The 24,132-nt window shown below is 34.3% G+C and overlaps 1 protein-coding gene across 8 annotated transcripts in view; it reads right to left on the minus strand.

Moving 5' to 3' along the window:
- The window catches only part of ASCC3 (activating signal cointegrator 1 complex subunit 3), a 335,684-nt gene that overhangs the window by 128,662 nt on the left and 182,890 nt on the right, over window positions 1-24,132 (minus strand). For all 8 annotated transcript variants that reach the window (XM_025444816.3, XM_025444818.3, XM_025444817.3 and 5 more), the window contains 2 exons: window positions 4,290-4,481; window positions 3,767-3,991 (listed from right to left, as the gene is read on the minus strand). In XM_025444816.3, coding sequence (XP_025300601.1) covers window positions 3,767-3,991; window positions 4,290-4,481 — 417 coding nt within the window. The remainder of the gene's footprint in view (window positions 1-3,766; window positions 3,992-4,289; window positions 4,482-24,132) is intronic.

Consider the following 24,132-nt stretch of genomic DNA (forward strand, 5'->3'; position numbering starts at 1 on the left):
ATTCTATTATTTGACAGCAAAAGCTGTGTGGATTCCTTTATGCTATAGATATTTTAAAATAGTATCACATGACTGCTAAGAGTAGAAAATTCTATAAAGGATGAAATAGCTTGCTATTATTTTCAAAATCAAATTCAGTAAATTAACATTCATAAGTACCCACTGCTATTAATGATAAAATAAAGGAAAGGAGGAAGTGGGTATCAGAGAGTAGACCAAGTCATTCAAATCTTCTAAATGTTCACCCAAAGAAACAGACTACCCTGAAAAATGGACGTAAATTCCAGGCTACATCATTTTTCTAGATTAATCTTTGAATGCCACCTAGTGACAAAGACAAAAATTTACTTGTAAATATCTGCTGTCATCTAGTGGCTATGTAGTACAGGAGCTTTTTATAATAAAAACAGGTATTTTTCAAATCTCTTTGCCATACAGCCATTCATCTCAATAATCATATAGTAAGTCAGTACAAGTCAGTATTATGTAAAGCACAATGGATATGGGAGTAAATAGAGCATGATCCTTGGTCTCAAAAAGTTGTCTAGTCATGTAGGTGAGACACACGTAATTAATTAAGATGACACACATGAAACTACCATCCACAGCACCTAGCATGTAATACGTACTCAAAAATTATTTTACTTAAAAATACCTAACATAAGAAACTTATAAAACTGCCATTAAATATACAGTATAGTAGAGTTTTATGTTCTGTTAAGCAGAAAAACAAATTCGCCCGAAATTTGGTTTTTATTTATTTTAAGATTTTATTTATTTATTCATGAGAGACACACAGAGGGGCAGAGACACAGGCAGAGGGAGAAGCAGGCTCCATGCAGGGAGCCCGATGTGGGACTCGATCCGGGGTCTCCAGGATCATGCCCTGGACCGAAGGCGGTGCTAAACTGCTGAGCCACCGGGGTTGCCCCGAAATTTGGTAATTTAGAAGTAAGACTAAAAGTATCACTTTGTACCTAATTTATGTGTTTAAACTTGAGTCTTTAAGGTTGTCTTAATTGCTTTCTTGTGTGTTTGTTTTCTTAAACTGGTTAAAATAATCTAAAAATGAAATAAATAAATATAATAATCATTAATGTGTATGTATCCTTTAGTAAATATGTGAGAAAAACATTCATGTATTTATTCAGCTAGGATTTGCAAGCTGGCAGTAAGTATAAGTAGGACTGAGTATCAAGGGACCATGAGACAATGGTAAGTGATACAAATCATTTACTAAATACCAGCTTGGCACAGGCGCTTAGTAAATTTTCACAACAATCCAATGAGATTGTCCCTATTTCATAAATGGGAAAATTGGGACTTTATAGGTAAAGTGAGTAGAAGGAGAGTCTGTTTTGGGGCAGATGACATGTGTTGGAGAGTAAGCAGGAAAAGCATTGGGAATGCTAGTCAGACTATGGAAGCCTTAAATCCAAGGACAAGGTGTTTATACTATGTCCTGCAGAGATAAAAAAGATTCCATATTGCATATGTGTACGGTTACCGAAAAATTAACATATTTTAAAGTATATACTACAGGGATGCCTGGGTGGCTCAGCGGCTGATCATCTGCCTTCAGCTCAGGGTATGATCCCAGAGTTCTGGGATTGAGTTCCACATCAGGCTCCATGCAACAAGCCTGCTTCTCCCTCTGCCTAGGTCTCTGCCTCTCTATCTGTGTCTCTCATGAATAAATAAATTAGAAAAAATAAAGTAGATACTACAGAGGGCTAATACAGAGTAGGTACCCAGTAATATCTGCTAAAGACAATTTAATAAGCCTCAAACATGCCTCAGTGTTTCTGTCAATGCAAAATTAAGTGGCTTTATTACAGGGTTGAGACTTGCGACCTTTTGGCGTTAGCATTAGAGAATCAGCCCCATTAGGTATCAATCAGCAAATTTGTCTCATAAAATGTTTGTATTATCTTCAGTTCTTCTAAACTAATGGTCAGAATAGATATTCATGTTATAAAAGATATTGGCAGAGGCAATATTCCTAATCTAACATAACCTTTACGTTGATCACTGCCACTGAACAGTTTTGCAAAGATTTGGGGAGTCTAAAGACTTAAAATTCCATTACCTTAAGAACACAGCACACATTCATTTTATAAACTAATTTCACACTTGATTTCCACAGATTATCAAATTTAATTTCATATTCAACTATAATTTAAGGGAGTTTGTTTCCTTAACAAGAAAATATACTTTATTTGGGAGCTATTCCAAGTAGACTAAAATATGAGAAAAAAGTTTTAGCAATGGTCTGTACTTCACTATATGAGCGAAAAATTTCAAGGTATCTATTTCATTATTTAAATGCCTTTTATGGCATTAAACAGAATTATGGTTATAGTTAGTTGACATTTCTGAAAATGATGTACCTAATAAGTACTTTATGAATATGAGGTAAATCTATTGACTATAATCTATTTTTATTTTTTCAGGGCTTGACCAAATAGTTTCATTGTTAAGGAAATGAACACTTTTTTACAGACTGTAAAATAGATCTATACAATAGATTATGCTTTCAGAGATACTGTTGACCCAGGACCTAGCTATTTAAACCATGCAATCACAGCAGGTGATGGGGATTGAAATTGAGCTACAATAACATTTTCTTTAGAGTCAAAATTTACTTCCAATATTTTTTATTTTCTTGTAATTATGCTCCTAGAGATCAGCATCCTTCATGACTTCTAACTTCTAATCTTCCAAACCCCTAGTCTTCTGATCCCAGATCAACTTTTGCCATCTTCATGAACCAAGCCTTTCCTAATAGCCTGTGACCAAAAGTATTTTCTCATTTTGTTGGCTCCTTCTACAGAAATTATCACTTTCCAACATTATTGCACTGTGCTTTTGTAGCTTTTACTCCCTGTTTGGACTATCTGCTCCTTAACAGAGGAGACTGCATAGTGAATGTGCTCTGGATCCTCTAAAGAGTTGTAAATAATGAACAGAATATAAGTGAAATTTTACAAGCTCTTTAAGAAGTAACTGATACAGGACTTGTACACAACAAGTAATATTTGATTGCAAATGTTGCATTTCTTCATTTAATTTGTCTATTTAACATTTACTTCATTTATTCATCTATATCCCATTTACTTAAAAAAATTATTTGAGTCCATAAGCAAGGATAGAGAAGTAGGAAAGTGTTGAATGCCAGGGCAATAATTAAAAATATCATGAAAACAGGGAAACTTCATTTGAATGTTTGACACACAGACTCTTAAATTAAGAATGTTTATTCTCTTTACCAGTTAATATGATACCTAGACTTCCAGAGTCTGCTATTTAAATCTTAACACAAAATGCATATACACACATGAAACAAACTGTAATACTGTAGCTCAATTTAAGCAATTCTATTCCGTAAAACAAGGTTAATCAAATGACCTAACATAAAAGGGCTTTATAAACGTTATAAAAACTATAGAAGTACAAACAAATATAGCAGGTGTTACTACTATTTCTGTTTTTCTAGTTTGTATAGCTTTGGCTAGATTTCTGGCCTGAAACAAAACCCCACAATTTAAAAGTACACTCTTAGCAAATATAACTGTTGGTTATCACTTGCATCCTATACTGTTTTGAATTAACCGACAATATTCTTAGTCTGTTGTGCCTCATGACCATGTGATGGCGTAAGCTATATTCCTAAATACTACAGAATAGAATCTATTCAACCTTATATTTACTTGGTCATTTTTTCAGCTGATGACTCTATTCCAATCTTTTGTTCACTGGATCTTACCTCTGCATTTAGGTTATCTGCAAGGCTTTCCAGAAACTGACTCTCAATTGGGTTTTGTTGAGTGAGCAAAGTGAGGTAATGGCTGAGTTTGTCATGTGTTGTTATGATGATTCCTTCCCCAAATCTGTCAAATTGTGGTCTTCCAGCTCGACCAAATATCTGCATGACATCTAAAATTCCAAGGTCAACAAAGGAGCCTCTTTTTGCAGCATATATTTGTGTTCCCTAGATGAGGAAAAGTTAATAAGAATTTACATAAACACACACAAATATAATCCTGATGAGCTGAACACTGAAATTAGGCAAATATGGCAAGATCTCAAAAGTGTACTTTAACTAATCCTTTCATCATCTGTGATAGAGTTAAATTTTCACAATATAAACTAGATTTTTTTGGAGAAAATAATTCTGGCCTTATATGAATAAAATTTGAAGCCAATGAAATAGCCAAATAGTAGTATTTTTCTAAACAAACCAATCCACAGGTTTAAGACACACAAATCTATGTAATATAAGTTATTACCTTAATAATAACAGCATGAGCAGGAAGATTGACACCCCAGGCTAATGTAGCTGTACAGACCAGAACTTTGATATGCCCATTAGAAAACAAGTTTTCAACCAAATTTCTGTCCTGCCGAAGCATTCCTGCATGATGAATACTAAAACCATCTGGAAATAATTCTCGTACTTGTTTATTTCTTGACTTCTGTACCTGGAGTAGATATCAATAAGACATAAAGGAGCATTACTTAGCATTTACAAATAATTGTTATTTAGCATTTTTTTATTCAAGGACTTTATCAAAGAAAGCATACAACTAAGTGTTTTAAGATCTTGCTAAGTCTTAGTATATAATGTTCTGTATAAAATTGTTAAAAACAATATTTTATCTAAAAACATAGGTAATCCCCAACATGACATAAAATCCAAGAGGAATGAAGTTAAATCTCTCTTTCACTAAGCCTTGCAATCAATCATTATTACCTGTTTCCTATCCTTCCAAAATCAAAAATACTCTATTAAAAAAAGCATAAATTAAAAAAAAAGAAACTTATGTTTTCCCAACTCATTCGGAGTAAAAGCCATAGTTCTTACAGTGCAAGAGTCTACAGAAATTATTCTTATCCCCTAACCTCATGAACCAACTCCAGCAACTAGGGTTGAAATTTTCTCTAAGTCCCTTTTTGATAAATCCACATCCGCTTCACCAGGGTCTTTATATTTTCTATACACAACCTACTCCCTGGAAGACTTTTCCCCTAACTTACTGAGATGCCTTGATTTTCCAGTGCATGCACTCTTCCTCATTGCAATGACCCAATAAACCCAACTGTGTTCACCGAGAGGTGCGTTCTTGGTAATTTTTGACGGGCACTGATCACCCATCTTAGTTTCTCAACTTTACAATGCCCTGAATATACTATCTTCACTTTTGGTGTCTGTTCTTTCACCTGGTCTGAGCTCAGAGGTGGGATTTGATCCACATATCTGTAATTCATATAAGCATAATATTTAAAAAATTCACTAAGACCCAATAAAAATGGAGAAAATGTCTCCGCAAAATTAGCCTTTAGATTAACATAATGAAGTGTTAATGTAATCAAAGCTCCTATTTGGGGGCTCCTGGGTGGCTCAGTCAGTTAAACATCCAGCACTTGATTTTGGCTAAGGTTATGATCTCCTGGTGTGGGATCCATTGAGCCCCACAGTGTGTCTGTGCTCAGTGAGGAGTCTGCTTGAGATTCTCTCTCCTTCTCCCTCTGCCCTCCCCCTGCTCATGTGTGTGTTCTCTCTCTCTCAAATAAATAAATAAATCTTTATAAAGTCTATATCTTAAAAAAAGCTCCTATTTGGGCATCATGTCCTGTGTTTGCTTGCTATTGTTCTAAAACTTTTATTATCAACATTTTCACAGTTTCTTTTTAAAGAGTTTTCCATAGTTCTTTTGTAAGGAGCACTACACTGGCAGGGAGCAGGATTTCAGGGGCCTGGGGTCCTACCATAGATTTTGTCATATTGACTACCCCTAAACTCACTTAAAATTTTAAATTTCTGGGCACCTTGATGGCTTAGAGGTTGAGCGTCTGCCTTTGGTTCAGGTTGTGGTCCCGGGGTGCTGGGATCAAGTCTGTCTCCCTCTGTCTACGTCTCTGCCTCTCTCTCCATGTATCTCATGAATGAATGAATAAAATCTTAAAAGAATTTAAACTTCTAAGTTATTAACAATTAACTAAAGAAATGATCTAAGAAAACAGCCCTCTGTGAAATCTGCTGCATATATGAAACCGAAATACATTAACAAACCACTCCATCTAGTGGCCATCCAGGTAAATAACAACTTAAACACATTCTAAGCCTTTTAGGGTCCTGAACAAAATACACATAGACCAAAAAGACTTTCTTTTCCAAGTTTCATGAAGAGTATATTCTTGTTTTATTTTTGTGCAGTGTGGTCAGCCTGTTAGAGGCAACAGGGGTAACTTCTCTTTTGTCTCCATTCTTGCTAATATATTGTGCCATTGCTTTTTAATTGGTTCAGTAGAGATTTGAAGTGACAGCAATTCTAAAATAAATTTGAGCTGCTCATAGAACAAATAAACTAGAATCCTTGGGAATCAGGCCTGGAGATATGTGCTATTTTAAAAATCATACAGAAAAAATTTAGTTTTTCCTTTTTGTGTATATGGTTCTATGAATTTTAACATATGTTCAATTTGTGTAATGATCACCATAATCAGAATACAAGACAGTTCTTTTACCCTAAAATTTCCTCATGTTATTCCTTTATAGTTAAACCTTCCCACTCACAGCCCCTGGGAACCAATGATCTGTTCTCCATCCTCATGGTTTCATGACTTCAAGAATGTTATAGAATTGAACAAAACTATTTTTTTAAATAAATAAATTTTGAGGCTAGTTTCTTTTACCCAGTTTGATACCTTTGAGATTCATCTAAGTTGTACTGATAGTTCATTCCTTTTTACTGCTAACTAGAATTCTACGGTATGGATGGATATTTTGTGAATCCAATCACCCAGTGAAGGATGTTTGAGTTGTTTCCACTTTGGGTAATTATGAATAGAATGTCTCTATGGATCTCCACATGAAGTTTGAAGTTTCTGTATGTGTATGTGTGTGTATACATGTATGTAAGAGAATGTATTTTAATTCCTCTAAAGTAATTAGCAGGAATGTGACTGCTGGATCATCTGGTAAAATATATATGCTTATTTTTATGAAAATTGCCAAACCATTTTCAGAGTGGTTGTACTATATGCATTTTCATCACCAATATATTAGAATTCCAATTACCTCCCATGCTTGTCTGCTTTTGAGACTGTCATTATTTTTTATTTTAGCTATTGTAAGAGATATGTAGTGTTATCCCACTGTGGTTTTATCTACATTTTCCTAATGTAGACTACTGATGTGAAACATCTTTTCATGTTCTTGGATATACATTTCTAATCAGCTCCTCAAGTTATTCTGATATACACAAAAGTTTAAGGACTATAGTTTCTTATAGGAAGATACCTGGAGTGATTATTTTTATCCATCTATGTATAGTACAACGGTATAATTTGACCATATGATTCTATTTAGTGCTATACAACTTAATTATTGTACTAAATTATTTGCACTCCTAAGAAATGTATCTAACAAATTTATAAAACATGACAGTGACAAAAAAAAAGGCACTGTAAAGGGCCAAAGAGAGGGTAATTTAAATACAAAACAGATGTTTATCATGTACTAGATCCTAGAAATACAAAGAAATTGAAGACAAAATTTGAGCTTTGAGTAATCTGCAGAATGGAAAGAAAGACCCATACACAAGTGACTTCTATAAAACATGGTATGCTTCTAATAGAAGTAAATGGACAAAGCTGAAATGAGGGGAGGAATGACATTGTGGTTTGTGTTTGTCCCACTAGCACTTGCACAGCTAGTACTTACTGCGCATTTCTGGAATGAATGAATCAATGATCTGCTAGTTCCATCAAAGAAATCTTTACAGAAAATGTGAAATGTATCTTGAAAGACAAGTGATACACTGCTACATGTGGTACAGTATGCAGCAGGATAAACAAGTATAAAAGCCAGAACTAGCAAAGAATACTGTGTGTCCGAAGCACATTATGTTCAGAAGGTATTCGGTGAATGCAAGAAAATGATGCTGGAAAGGAGGACTCGGTCAGGCTTTATATGGTCCCAAGCACAGGAGGAAAAGGGCCAAGAAAAGTTCTTAAACAGTACCAGATATGTTGTTTAGAGAGGTGACTTCACAGTTGAGCTAAGGACGAGAAGATGGAGATGAGCGGGGATGGAGCTATGAACAGTTCCAGTGAGAAGATGGAGACAGGAAATAGAGATACTACATAAAGTCAGGGTGAGAGCAGGCTCTACAGTAAGGAAGACTGGGTGACTGCCTAGGAAGGGAGGTAGAAAGGAAGGAAAGAATTAGGGCTGTTTCTAGTTTATTCATGCATACTTTGATGCATTAAATATGTGATAGGAAAAGTAGGATCAGGAGAGCCAATGCTTATGCCTTGGAAGGTGGAAAGAAGATTCAGTCTGTAACATGAGTTTAAGGACACCCATTATAAAGATTTTGACTTTTATTTTGAATAAAGTAGAAAACCACTCAAGGTTTCTGAGCAGGAGAAAGCTAAGGGTGATCAGTAAGGTTTATTACTCTAGTGTAGCATTTGGTAGAGAGAGATGTGACCAAGTATTGAATCAGGTGTAAAACATTTGAACAGAATAATTAATGACTCCAACACATAGCTGTAAATTTATATATGTGTCTTTCTTATCTTCACTTTTTTTTCAAGATTTTATTTATTTATTCATGATAAACACAGAGAAAGACAGAGAGAATGAGAGAGAGAGAGAGAGAGAGAGAGAGAGATGCAGAAAGAGAACAGCAGGCTCCATGCAGGGAGCCTGACCTGGGACTCAGTCCTCTAACTCTGGGATCACGCCCTGAGCCGAAGGCAGACGCTCAACCACTGAACCACCCAGGTGTCCCTATCTTGACTTTCTTTCTTTTTTTTTTAAGATATTATTTATTTATTCATGAGAGGCACAGAGAGAGAAAGAGAGGCAGAGACACAGGCAGAGGGAGAAGCAGGCTCCATGCCGGGAATCCGACGTGGGACTCAATCCTGGGTCTCCAAGATCACACCCTGGGCCTAAGGCGGCGCTAAACTGCTGAGCCACCCGGGCTGCCCATATCTTGACTTTCTTAAACAACAAAGGAAAAAATAAAAACTAAAATTGCATAAGTCTGAAAACGAATGAAAACATCACACATCAAACTTATAGGAGGACACAGTAAACTCAATGCTCTCAGAAAATATCATACCTGAAATATTTAACTAAATAAGAATATAATAAGTAAATTAATATCTAACTCAAGAGTTAGAAAAATGAAAGTATAACAAAACCAAAGAAAAACAAAGAAAAAGTAGATACTCTAATAAAGTTAAAATAGAATCTAATGGTTTAAAATTTGTGAAATGGGTAAGCAAACACAAAAAATCTTATTTTGAAAGAAAAAAATAAAAATTACCAATGGCTATTGCTGGAAAGAACAGGAGTTGGCAAACTATGTGCCAAATGTCTGTTTTGTACATAAAGTTTTATCAGAACATAGCTATATTAATTTGTTTACATATTATCTATGGCTGCAGTTGAGTAATTGTGACAGACATCATATTTCCACAGGCTTAAAATATTTACTGTCTATACTTTAAGTAAAAGAAGATAGACAGTTGTACACAAGCACAACAGCAAAAGTACAAAGACACAAAATTAGTCATGTAAAAAAAAGCAAATGTTCAGAAATATATCACAGTTTAAAACAATCAGAAAAGAGTACTTTGTAAAATCAATCCACACCATTTAAAAAACTGGGATGGATGGTCTTAAGTAAATACATTATAACATTTATCCTACAAGTGATAGAAAATTGTTAAATAATAAAAGCAATGAAAGAAAATTTAAAACTTATCAAACATCTGGACTTTCAAACTTTTAAAGACAAATTAATTCTAATACTATTAAAAGTCCCTAGGGCATAGAAATGGAAGGAAAGCCTCAAAATTAATCTTACAGAAGCAGTGGAATAGCACTGACATTAAAATCTGATAAAGCAGCAGAAAACAGAATAAAACAGAGAAATCTCCCTTATGTATATCAACCTAAGTGGTAAAGAACTTTAGAAAACAGAATTCATCAATGCATTAAAATAATACACCACAACTAAGTACAGTTTAACCTTAGAATTCAAGGGCATTATACTTCTATTTATATGAACACATTCAATAAATGAAATGACATGCTTTGATTTTGAGATGAGATAACTTGTACTTGGTAACAATGCCAATTCCCACTAACTTAAGGCATTAACTCAACTAAAACATGAATATGAGGTTTTACTCAAGTTCATCCTGAAAAGTAAACCTGCATATTTATTCAGGAAAAAATCTAAAATTGACGAATAATCAGGATGACTATAGCCCAGGTACTAAAGATATTATAGTAACAATAAGGAAACAGTTGGATACCAGAGAAGATCAATGAAACAGAAAAGAAAGTCATGAAATTGACTCAGGCAAATACGAGAATTCTGTGTTATATTAAAATTTAAAATCAATGAAAGAAACAGGGATTATTCAGAAAAAGGTAATAGGTCCATTCCTATATGGAATTAATTCCAGATAGAACAAAGATTTAATAATAAAAATGGAATGAAAGTTAAAAGGGCTGGAGGAAATTATGGATAAAATAGGTATGGCCTTTATAAGCAAGAAAAAAGCTCAAAGACTATAAGTAAGTTGATAAAAAATTTCTACAAGGTAAAAATATTTATGAACAAATAAAACCCAAAAGTTAACTAGGAAGAAAATGTCTAACACATATGACAGTGCATACAATTTAATATACATACAATAGATCCTAGGTACAAATAAGCAAATCACAAAAAAAAAAAAAAAAAAAGGAATTTAAGTGGTCAATATGGAAGATGCTCAGCTTTATTTAAAATTAAAGAAATGTCAGTCAAAATAATAATGAAGTACCATTTTTTTAAACTCAAAAACTTGATGCTGTCCAGAGTAAAGTCATGTGGGAGAATGTTGCTGCTTAAGGAAATGTAAATTGCAACCATCTCCCTAGTGGTCAATTTGAAACTGTTTGCCAAAATTTTAAATGCCTGCACCATGTTGATGTATAAATTCCAGGGATTATCCCAATAGACATCACTGCAACTGCCAAGAGTATGAGCAAGAATGTTTGCTACAGCACTGTTTACAGTAAAAAATAATTGGAAACAACAAAAGTGTCCATAAAGAATAGGACTGGGTAAATGAATTAAGATAGTGTGCACGTTATGCCATACTATGAAGTTGTTATAAGAATGAATCAGATCTTCTGTGCTGATTTGGAAACATTTTCACTATGTATTGCTACAAGAGACATGAAAGTGTGTATAACAAGATCAAATCTGCTTACACTAAAACATACATGCAAATACACATAATGGGTCATTGCATAAAATCTTTCCTTACAAAGGCTTTTTAAGAGGAATTTCTTTTAGAGAAATTAATGGAGAAGAGATAGTTAAGACCATGAGTTATAGAGCTTAACTTGTTTATTATGAGATGTTTTCTGAAGTATCAAAACAATCACTGCTTTTCCAACTGACTTCACAGGATGAGCACTACCTGGATCAGGCTTTACTATCCTCTGAATAGCTGCAGAAATAGGATTCATCTCGTTCACATTCTCTAAATGGAGCACTGGATTCTCCAAGGAAGCCATTCGAGACCTAATACTATATTAACTGGATAAGTGTTTCTGCACATGGAAATACGGCACAAAAGAGCACGAACTGTGAAAAGGTAAAGGAAGTCAGGTGCCTCGTTTAAGAATTGTTTGAGTTTGGTTTTCTCTGACTTTATATTTCTACTTTTCACAAGTGAACTTCCTATAAAGGGCTCTATTGTCAGTAAAATTAGAATGGAATGAACAACTGCTAAGATAATCTATTAGCGCACAGAGAGTACAAAATCTTTTCCCTCAGTGAAAGCATGCATGGCTTCCTTCCATGACCTTACATATCTTTGTCTTACCCATGAGATTGGAAGTCAGTGTGAGTACTTTAAAAATGAGTAAGATTAAAATGTCACCACTTCCCAAAGGTGACATTCAAATTAACACAAATACAGGAATTAGAAACATAATTAAAAAAAAAAAACAACACTAACAACAAGCAATTGAGGTTATTAAAGGAAAACAGATTTGTTTTTTTTTTTTCCAATAAGACCAAAAATATACAGAAGCAACATAAGAACTTCAGTTTAGAGGCAAGCTCTTGATGAAAAAGCATGACAAAATTGCGTAACTAATTTACAGTGATGTTTGTAAGCCTTCTGAGGTTATTTGTCTTGATAAGATATGCTTTAATGTGGATGATATCAAATCCATTAAGAAGGAACAACTTAACTACCATTAGAAAAACTAAAATTTAACCAGGAAGCAAATATCTTCTTCCAAGTGATGCCATTCATTCTCACAATCATTAGTGAGAATGCATTATTAATGGCAGAAAAAAATACTGTAAAGTTCTTATCTTGGTAAGTGCTATTTTTATCCTTCAATGTTTATAAAAATAATCAACACAAGAAAGTGGACCTGCTTACTTAGGAACATAAAACAGTACCTGGCTTCTCTTTTGACAAAGGAGATTAGAGATCTAAGGAATATAATATGCAATTTTCCCTCACCCATCTCTCTCCTTCATAGTTCTTGCTCCACTTTAAGCATTATTCTTGGAGACATCTAAAATTGGTTCTACTGACATGTATACCAAGTCATGTAATACTCGGTCCTCCATGAGGCTGTCAGAGGGAAATACATAATCTCTCCCACTCTTGTTCTCAGGATAAGGTCCATTAGTCATATATTCACTAGATCAACTCACTAAAACTATGATCAGAATTTCTGAGGATCATGTTAAAAATTTTAGGGCCTTAGTTTCAGATTCTGATACCTGGCATAGGAACAGTTAATGGGAAACCAATTTCTCTATTGTACAAACATCTTCAAATATTTGGTATTTCTTTGCTCTTTTTTATTAAGATTATTTATTTATTTATTTGAGAGACACACAGAGAGAGAGAGAGAGGCAGAGAGAGGCAGAGACACAGGCAGAGGGAGAAGCAGGCTCCACGTTGGGAGCCCGACGCGGGACTCGATCCTGGGTCTCCAGGATTAGGCCCTGGCTGAAGGTGGCACTAAACCGCTGAGCCACCCGGGCTTCTCTATTTCTTCGTTCTTGACTCAGTTCCTTACCTTCTCTATTACTTCTACACCTTAGGATATGGAATTCCTTGCTCTCCTCTCTGAACTGCCACGCAATGACCAGCAAACTATATCATCTTCTATTACCTTACCTTAGCCGAAACCTGTCTATGGACTCTGCCTCCCATCCAGCCCTCTCAAGTGGTGAGAGACGATATCTCTTTTTTTTTTTTTAATAAAATTTATTTATTTAGTTATGAGAGACACAGAGAGAGAGAGGAAGAGACACAGGGAGAGGGAGAAACAGGCTCCATGTAGGGAGCCTGACATGGGACTCAATCCCAGGTCTCCAGGAACATGCCCTGGGCTGAAGGCAGCACTAAACCGCTGAGCCACCAGGGCTGCCCAAGAGACGATATCTCTTCTCCTCATCACCATTTCCAGTCAATTATGTACTCATTTTTTTAAAATAAAAACTCCTGCTCTTTTAAGGCCTAGTCAATCTATGCCACCTGTCATTTAATCTTATCCGATGAAGACTTGACACCTATGGCTTCTAGTCTTTCTCTCCATCCCATTCCTGCCATCATCCTAGGTGACAGTATTTTCCATGTGGACACCCAAAACACTCACTCTTCAGTTCCTTGACACCCTCCTTTCCAGTGACATCTCCTCTGTCCCACTTCAGCTACGTCAATTATTATTTCTAGGCTTTGTCATCAACTCACAACTCTACCACTTCCAAAATCACTAGACAAACATCTCAATTTCTGATCAAAGCTTTGTATATTTCAAGCTTGCCCAATCAATTTTTCTAAGTCTATTCTTTATCATCAATGACACTTCGAGATCACAATTCCTCTACTTTTCTATTCATCAGCAGCACCTGCTTCTATTCCTCTTACCCAGACTTTCCTCTTGCTCTTTCTCCAGCTTAGAAAGCAGAGCTCAACATTTTAATCACACTCCCACTAATTTCTTAAACTTATTTGCCCTTTTGTCATATCTGACTGGAAAAATGCTAAACTTGGAAAACCTAAGGTGGCTAATGTTTAAGAAAAAATATATACAGGTGCAACTTAAACCACTCTAAATCCATGATCACAATCTTAACAAGCCCTTAACACTGGACAGTGATTATACAATGTCTTTGGAGTCAATTTATTTTCACATGTCTCACAAGGTCTATAATAGGTCTATATTTTTCCTCTACAAACTTCTAACTACATTATTACCCTTGATTCTAAGATGACCTTAATACTGACTTCATAAAGAAAATACAAAAGACGAGGGCAGGAACCCTCATCTTCCTGCTGTAAACCTAAAACCTATTTGCATCAGAACCCATTTTAAAAATTTTTCCCTTCTGTTTTAACAGAAGTACACTAACTCCTATATAAGGAAAATATACTTGTTCTTTGGATCCCATATCTCTTGACTTCTCAGGACTCTTATATTATCTGTGGTTCCTTTTCTTTTTTATATGAATAGCTAATCAATTGCAATCCCTTCTCATTCTCTCTTGAACAACTCCCATAAAATACAAACATGCTACTTCCACTTTGCAAAGAATATGTCTATCTTTCTAGGTACTACTTCGTATTTCCTAGATATCATCCCTTTTTCAGTTGTATATAAATTAACTTCTCAAAACCAATGTCCATACTTGAATTTTCTATTTCTGCATTCATGAGATGACAATCTATTTTTTGCTCTTCACTAAGTGAATTAAAGAAAGCTCTAGGGATGCCTGGGTAGCTTAGCAGTTGAGCAACTGCCTTTGGCTCAGGGCATGATCCCAGGTCTCAGGATCAAGTCCCACATTGGGCTCCCTGTGGGGAGCCGACTTCTCCCTCTATGTCTCTGTCACTCTCTCTATGTCTCTCATGAATAAATAAATTCTTAAAAAAAAAAAAAAAAACAACTCCAAAGTCACCAGTATCTTGCATTTTGTTAAATACAATGAATTGTTTGCAGTCCTTATATTACTTGACTACTCACAGTAGTACTCTGTATAGATGATCACTTCATTCTCTTTGAAACACTCTTTCCTTGCCTCTATGATAGTATACTCCTTTGGGTTTAGAACAATGCCTTGGAAGGTGCTTTGTTGGCTCATCTTTCTCTATCTAATATCAGAATTCCTCAAAATCGGTCCTGTGCTCTTTTTTGTTTTTTAAAGATTTAGTTACTTATTTTAGGGAGAGAGAGTGTGAGCACATGCAGGAGTGGGGGCAGAGGGAGAGAGAGAATCCTGAAGCAGGCTCCCCATTGGTGAGGACCCTGAACAGGGCTTGATCCTAAGACCCTGAGATCATGACCTGAACTGAAATCAAGAGTCAAAAGCTCAACGGTAAGCCATGCAGGCGCTCCAAGGTTCTGTGCTCTTTTCTCACTCACATCCACTCCCACAGTTTTCCCACTCCAAAACAGACTGCTTCTGATATATTAGATCCATATATCTATCCAATGCTTACTCTAGTTCTCTAAGTATCACAGGCATTAAAACTCAGCATATCCATATAGAATCCAAGATCCACACCTTCCCTCTAAAGTAATCCTTCTCTATCCTTTTCCTTCATAAATGACCCAACTACATACTCGACAATGTAAACCAGACATTTTTAGAAGCTAGAAAACTTCTAGATCTCTTCCTCAATCTTCCATATCTTATTAACCATCAAGTCCTAGCAATTTTATTTCTCAAATATTCCTCTAATGAATCCACATCTTCAAATGGTCTTCCCAATACTCTCTTGCTTTGCCTGGATGTAAAGTGATCTTATTTATAAATACAATTTGGTGATGGTGCCACCCTCCTTCCCCAACTTCTCTAATAACAATCCATTGCTTTTAAGATAAAACACCAGATATATAACATGATATACAAAGGTCCTCATGATCTGACTTTTGTCTATAACATTAGATTCATCTTATGCCACAAAGATACCATTTGCAACTCCTTATCATTTTCTGTTTCAGTCATCTTTTAAAAAAGATTTATTTATTTGAGAGAGAGAGAATGTTTACACATATAGGGAGGGGTAGGGCAGAGGGAGAAAAAAATCTTGAATCAGACTCCCTGCTGAGCACAGAGCCTAATTTCACACCCTGAGATCATGACCTGAGCAGAAAACAAGAGTCAGATGTTTAATCAACTGAGCTACCCAGGCACCTCTATGTTTTAGTCACTTTGACTTTTATCTACTTCCTTCAATGTGCTATTGCTTTTCTAATGTCAGAGCCTTTTGCTAGAATACTCTTCTGCTGTTCTTTGCTTTGTGATCTAACCTTCAAATCTCAGCTTCAACTGTATTTTCTTAGCCAAGACTTCTCTAACACCATCAGTCTAAATCAGATCCTCTAATTTTATTTTCCCCTAGCAATTCTGTCCCTCTTTATTATTTATTACAAATGCAATTAAATTATTTAATTAGTTGTATAATTACACTGTCCTTCTAGAACAGTAAGTTCCATAAGAGTGAAGGGGCAGGTACTTTTTCTTCCTCAATTAAAGCAAAGAGTATTAATCAGCACCCAACTCCCAGATCCTTCTATGAGCCTTCCTGTATTGCATGGGTCAGAAGGTAAAAACTGTATTTCCCAGATTTTTTTGTAGGCAGGGTCCTGGAGGGAAAAATCAATTCTGCTAATCAGATGCACTTGTGTAAGATCTGGATGGTGGAAGTTAACAGAAAACCATCTTCCTGCTATTGTATTTTGCTGGTAAACGAGATATGGGAGAAATGACGGTTGAAGATTTTAACAGATGTATCACACATTCAAAACTTAGTTTTCCAGTGTGTTCCTGAGTATTGAAAAGACATGTATATTAGCAGCTGTGGTTTGGCAACTGCTGGATCGCCATCATAGTAGCTGGGTCTTAAATTCAATAGTTTTAATGGTAGCCCCTAACTTCTACTTCTTCAATCTTATCAACATTAGGAAGTACCTAATTTCTTGTACAAGATTCTTTTTTATTTTAAATGGACCTAGAGTGGTTTGTTTCCTTTACTGAATCCTAACTGATATGACAGTCTTCTTCAATCCACTGTAAACAGGCTGACAGCAGAGTTTCCTAGCTTGGTTATCTATTGATCTACCACAGTGACCAGAAACTAGCTTACATCCAGTAAATATTCACCGAGTAACCGTCACTAAAAACTGAGGCTTATAGGTATATAATCAATTCACAATGACACAGAATAACCTAACTCCCCATAGCCAATTTTTATATGTGATTCTGGCTGTGCTAATTATTTGCTGTAACTTAAAAGAAAGGAAGTACCAGGTGCTTTGTCCGTGTTAAAACCCTTGAAAGATGGTCTTGGTTTCCACATAGGTTACCCTAATATTACTGTAACCCAATTACATAGAAATAATTTAGCATCCCAGAGAGAGCACCTTAATTAACAAAAGGGAAATCTCATCTAAAATTGCATTCTTTATATCTATTATTTCCATTTGGCCATAAAAGCCAAAATAACAGTAAAAAAATCACATTGTGAAATGGGATTTTGATCTTTAAATTTTATTAGTATAAATCTCTGTATCTCTAAGGATTTAATAACCTTACTTATTTAATCTATATGTCTTTAGAGCTCTTCTCCTACTAAAGTATTTTCATATGAGAGAACAATATTCCAATTAACAGTTTCCAAAACGGCATGGTTCCTTAACAAGATATATATACATTTGTTGTAAAAAATTTTACTTTATGCTTCTAAAATACATCTTTAAGCATAAGAACAAAAATTGCTGTAATCAAAATTTACTTAAAGCTAATAACAAAAGTAGTAAGAATAAGATTCCAATGTCACTTTCCATGTCCCTTAGGAAGAGTCTCCTTTACTTAAAGTCAGCCATACATTAGACTGAAATGAACTCCTGAACCATAGGATTTCCCCCTGCATGGAGGAAAATGAGTCCTATTTATCTGCACCTGAATTCTAGTCATATAACTTGTCTCTTTCACAGTATTCAATAGCTCCTTACTGCATATAAAGTCCAAGTGCTTAAGCTTATGATTTAAGGTCCTCAACATACTGACCAAAATATATATGCCAAGCCCTTTGTGCATCACATACTCCAGTGAAAAGGGAATATTCTCATTGTCCAAATATATCCTGTGGTTTCCTTTGCTTATGTTCCCTTTCTTCTTTCCTTGGAATGCCCTTTACCCTTATTGCTGCAGATTGAGATACAAGATCACTGGTTTGAATTAATCTACTTTTCCTCCTTGAAGTGTTTATGTTTCTCTTATTTATCATATTTTGCTTTCCTTATTATGTATTCCTAAATCCTCTGCAATATTTCCTGTGTCTTAAAGACAGAGAAATTCCACCTTGTTTTGCTACTTATTTTCTGTGGCACAAGAAATTTGATCAATTGAATTAAAACTGACAGGTAATTTAGAACTGGACGTCTTATTATATACTTTATAATAATTGTTCTCACTAGGTATATAATATTTAATTGAATTGCTGTTCATACTTTTAAAAATTCTCCTGCTGTTGGATACTTATGCTGCATTTTTTTCCATTACAATGTGTTCGTGTATTTTCCTTTTCTTTTTCATCTGTCCTTGGAAAGATTTACAGGATTAGAATTTCATGGCCAAAGGATCTGGAAGCTCCTCGTGGCTCTTAACATATATTACCAAAATGTTTTTTTTTTAAAGGACTGAACCATTCATTGCCACAGGAAACTTAGAAATGTACTAAATCCCCAAATCATCTTTAGAAATAGACATTGTCAGTTTTAGTCTTTAAAGATTTATTAGGTTTAAGAGTAATTTAAATCTGTTTAAGTCTGTTAATTTGCAATATGTTTCCAATTATTTTTTATTTCAGTTTACCTTTTTCTTCTCCTTGCTCATTTATTTACTGAAAACTTCATGTTTTAGTTATTAAACTTTAATAAGTATACAATAAAGATGAATATACACATAAAGAGGATAGATACTAATACTATAAAAATATAGTTACTAATATTTTCCCCAACCTGTTATTGTCTTTTACAACTCAATGTATTATTTTTTTTTGTCCAAAAGCTTCAAATTTAAATGTTGTTACATCTGTCATTCTTTGACGTTATCATCTTTTTTCCCTTTAAAGTACATATGTAACCATTTATAGAGTGTCTACAATATATTAGGCAGGATACATTACCTTATTTATTACAAAAATCTTAAGATATAGGTATCCTCGCCACCTTCTTTATGGTGAAATTGTGGCTCAAGGATATTAAAATAGGTTGTATTACAGTGCCTGAGTCCAGATTAATGTCCAGATTTGCCTGGATCCAAAGCCAATTTCCTCAAGGGGCTATTTCCCTTTGAAAACAGAAAAGTCATGCTTTCAAAAATTCAGTTAAATCCTCAGTTCTATTTTTTTATTAATTTTATTTGGTTTTATTTAAAATATTAATACATTTTTGACACTCTTCCTATACAGTTACAACAATGCTATAAAACTAAAATTACTATATTAACGTCCAAAAATAAATGAGGTTGACATGGTTAAGGAAAGAATAAACTCAGAAACATTTTGCATATATTTAAAACAAAATAATAAGGGAAAGGGGTCTGTTAGGCATCTGCTACTATCTTTAGCTAGTAGATGTCAACTACACCAGGAAGAGTAATTCTAATTTTATTTGGCCATACTGACTGTAAAAACTGCTAAGGCAGAAATAAAGCTATTAATATTAAGGATCAGATAACTTATATCAAAGTCAAATTTCCTTAATTTAGGCAAAGGCTAAGGAGAACCTATGAAAAAAAACACGGAAATAGTTGGTAGATCTAGATAACAATAAAAATATCAAAAAATGACTAAGGTATCTTGAGGGACCATGTTATTATTGGATTTTTCATAGAGTTCTGTTTTAATAGATATTTCCAATAACTATATTCATTAGGCTTATTGCATGATAGACCATTTCTACCTATAAGAAAAATTCCTGATATCACTAATTATAAAAAATCAAATCACATATCAGTACCTGTAAGTCAAAGAAAAACTGTACAGGAGGGAGTGGAAATACTCATCCCAGTACTAGAATATTTAAAGCCTGTTAAAAACTTGTCCCTAAAGGGAAGAATTTATTTGACTGAGATTCCAAGTGAAACCAAATCTGAAGATTCTAATTGAAATATTCATTCAACTTGAAATTAAATCATAATTGAAAATAATGGCTTAATAAAGAAAATATCTGCATCCCTAATGTTTTACTTCTATAAACCTAAGCTGCTTATGACTATTCCTTTATGTTCTACCTTACAGAAAATAGTGGTTTCTTAATATCTTTGTGTGGGACAGCAAAAAATATGCAGGGTAAATTAGGGAAAGTTATTCATAGAAGTCATTATCCTTGTACCATTTTAAAATTTAGTTATTGATATTTATTTTCTAAGTATATATTAAATTTAGCTACATTTTCTAATGTATACTTTCTCAAAGTAGATTTCTATAGTATATGTAATGTTTTATCATTGTTCATTTTCCAAAATAACTCATGTATTATTCCATTTGTTTCTCATAGTTAACTACTAGAATAGGTGTTATTTACCCTATCATTATTCCATTTGATAGAACAGAAATTAAGTTTCAGAAACATTTAGGTATTTAAGGCTGCAAGGCTTCTTCTTCTTCTTCTTCTTTTTTTTTTTTTTAAAGATTTTATTTATTTATTCATGAGAGACACAGAGAGGGGCAGAGACATAGGCAGAGGGAGAAGCAGGCTCCCTGAATGGAGTCTGATGCGGGACTTGATCCCAGACCCAGGGATCAAGCCCTGAGCAGAAGGCAGACGCTCAACTGTTGAGCCACCCAGGTGTCCCAAGGCCACAAGGCTTCTAGAGGTGAAGTTGTAAGCAGAGCTTTAAAGTGAACTCTTGCTCTGGGCCACATTTGGAAATGCTGAGATACTCCCTTCCCCATAGAGGAATGCGAGCTCCATCCCTAGTTTAAGCTACTCTTTCATCTTCCTTTCCCTATTTTCTTGTTTCAGTGGACAATTTGGAAATATAGTTTGTTTTCCAAATGATGGTTAATTTTATATAAAAATTTGGGAATGATATGAGGAGTCCTAAAATATATTGTTACTTAGTGGGAAGAAAAGACTCATTTTTGACTGTGGCTAAGGCACAGAAATAGCCTTGTTACACACACACACACACACACACACACACACACACACATACACACACACACAGAAAGAAAAGGAGAACTTCCCCAATGTAATTTTACTTATTATTTATACAAATAAAGTTAGAGTATTGAGTAAAATTGTGAAGAAATGCTTTTAAGAATCATAATTGCTAAGTCAGGAACTGACATGGTTACATTAAACACTTAAGAGTATAATACTAGCATGGCATGGTAGGGATTTAGCTGTATTTCCATTAACAGGAGTCATGAGGCTAAATTTCTATGTACTACCGTAGCAAATTTACCTTCTAATTTTATTTTAATGTTTTGAGTACTTAATTTCCCATTTTTCAAAAACATGGGAAAGAATATCTCCTATCATCATGATAATAGCTCCTCAGAACTGCTAGAATGTTAATACCATTCAAGTTCAAAAGGAACTTAAAGAAATAAGAATACAGCTAGCACTAGAAGAACAATCTAAAATTTGGAGCTTCAAGATAAAGTATTCAGAAAGATTACCTTATCTTTTGGTATAAAATCATATCCACCACCACAGAGGGGACAGGTTTTTTTAATCTCTCTTTAGCAGAAATGAAGGATATGGTTAGGCTGCAGAAATGTTCTTCCATTTAATTAGAAACAAAAACAAAAAAAAGAACAAAAAGCATCAAAGCCCTAAATGCTTTAGAAAGTGCAGATCAGATTTGGTTTTGAACATTTCGGATGGAGCGTGGTAAAAAGGGCAGGCTTTGGAGTCAGACTGATGAAATCATAGCTCTACTACTTGTTACTTGGCCTTCTCCAAGAAAATTATTCTTTCAGTTCCAGTTTCCTTATCTATAAAACGGGGATAAGAATCTCTAAGAACAGAACAGTGGTGTAGATCAAATGAGAAAATTAAAGTGAGGCCATCTCATAATGTTTGTCTCACAGGAACAAAGGCGAAAGAAAGTAATTTGGGGGTACTTACTATCAGCCAAGTATTATATGAAAGGCTGGGAATATAATAGTGAGCAGGACAATGTTTCTTGAAAACATGTACTTATTAATAAATGTTTGTGAATTTCATTCTTGTTTAAAAAAATCCAATAACAATAGGTAGATTGGATAAAAATCAAATATAATAAAAGTATTTTTAAAAAGGTATAATAAAAATGACTTGGAATTTTCAAGTCTACTTAACTGTAATAAAACTTTCCATTTCTTCAGGTCTTTTTTTTTTTTTTCTCTTACTTTTTAGCATAGTGATCTGTGAATCTGTTTGGTGACAATGTTAAATAAACATTATTTGAAAATGTCTCTATATAAATTATTTCTATATGCTTTATTTCATGTTGTATTTGAAATCCTTACACATATACTATATCAAGGTATAATGACAATATAAACCTATATCACAGGTTCTGTGAGGACTTAATGAGTTATGTATAGAAGGCAGTCAGGCACCAGTAAACACTTGATAATGCTAAATATTATCATTATAGGAAGTAAATAATAAATCTGCACTATTTGGAATAGCAATAGCTCTCAGAATTGAGAGGCATGAAGTAACCAGAAATCCACAAGGTGGCTCTCAAGGCTTGGCTTTTAAACACAACAGAGTTGCTTTGTACTTCCAAAGAAATGAAAGAAGAGTTATGAATGCCAACCCGACTTTTCAAAGATGCTCATAAATTCATAATTAGTAAATAACTGGAAAAGTACAAAGCTGTTTAGTAAGTGTAATGTAATAGAGATTTTATAAAGTAGAAAAAATGAAGAAAATGAACAAAGTTTATAGTTCTAAGTTAAGAGAATCTGATGTTCAAAACACCCTGTATCAGATTTATCACATCCAGAATTTAAAATATCAATATAAAATGGTGAAATTCATAGTGGAGTCATAACAATCAAATACATTTTACCAAGATGATAAAAGTGAAAGTGTATAGCACAATGTCTGTCAGCTAACAGCTGTTCAGTACATATCAGTTAAATCTTATGCATATAAAATACTTTGAGGTTACTATCATTTTATGCCCACTGACTTTTTTATGTGAAAATTTATTTTCACAGCTTTATTTTTTTTATTTTTTTTTTATTTTTTTTTATTTTTTTTTTATTTTCACAGCTTTAAATCAGGGCAAACATTTTCTGTCAAGGGCCATCTTGTATTTTAGGCTTATTAGTGGGCCACATAGTCCTCATAATAACTGTTGAATTCTTCCCTCCCAGTGCAAAAACAAAAAAGCAGCCGATGACAAAGCTATTTTCTAATAAAACCTGCATTGCAACAACACGCAGCCACATTTGGCCTCAGGCTATAGTCTACCTATTTTTGATCTAAACCATTATCCTACATAATTAAACAAAAACTTCTGTAAACCTCAGGATACTCTCAATACTCAAATTATCTAGAGAAGCGCTTCTCAAACTGTAAAGTACAGTAAATCACCTGTGGATTGAGGTAGAATGTAGATTATGATTTGGTAAATCTGATATGGGGCTTGGGGTTCTTCAGTTCTAAGAGGACTCAGGCTACTAAGGGCCTGAGTATATGCTAAGTTGCAGGTAGCTGCTGTCAAACTTCGTGTCTTAAGCTTTCACATTCTTTTTCTTTTTTTTAAGGTCTTATTTTTAAATAATCATTACACCCAATGTGGGGTTTGAATTTCCAACCCCGAGATCAAGGATTACATGTTCTACTGACTGAGCCAGCCAAGTACCCCTAAACTTTCACATTCTTAAAAAGAGCTTTTACTCATGCAGCTTTCATGTGTCCATATTAACCTCAGAAATTAAAACTGAGAAATTAAAAATATATTAATTAGTTTTTTTAAGACTAACAATCCTATTAGATGCTAACATATTTTAGGGAACTTAACTGTATTTTACGTTTTAGCTCTATTTTAAGAGTAG

This window comes from Canis lupus, chromosome 12 (genome assembly GCF_003254725.2).
Source record: "Canis lupus dingo isolate Sandy chromosome 12, ASM325472v2, whole genome shotgun sequence".
Taxonomy (NCBI): Eukaryota; Metazoa; Chordata; class Mammalia; order Carnivora; family Canidae; genus Canis; species Canis lupus.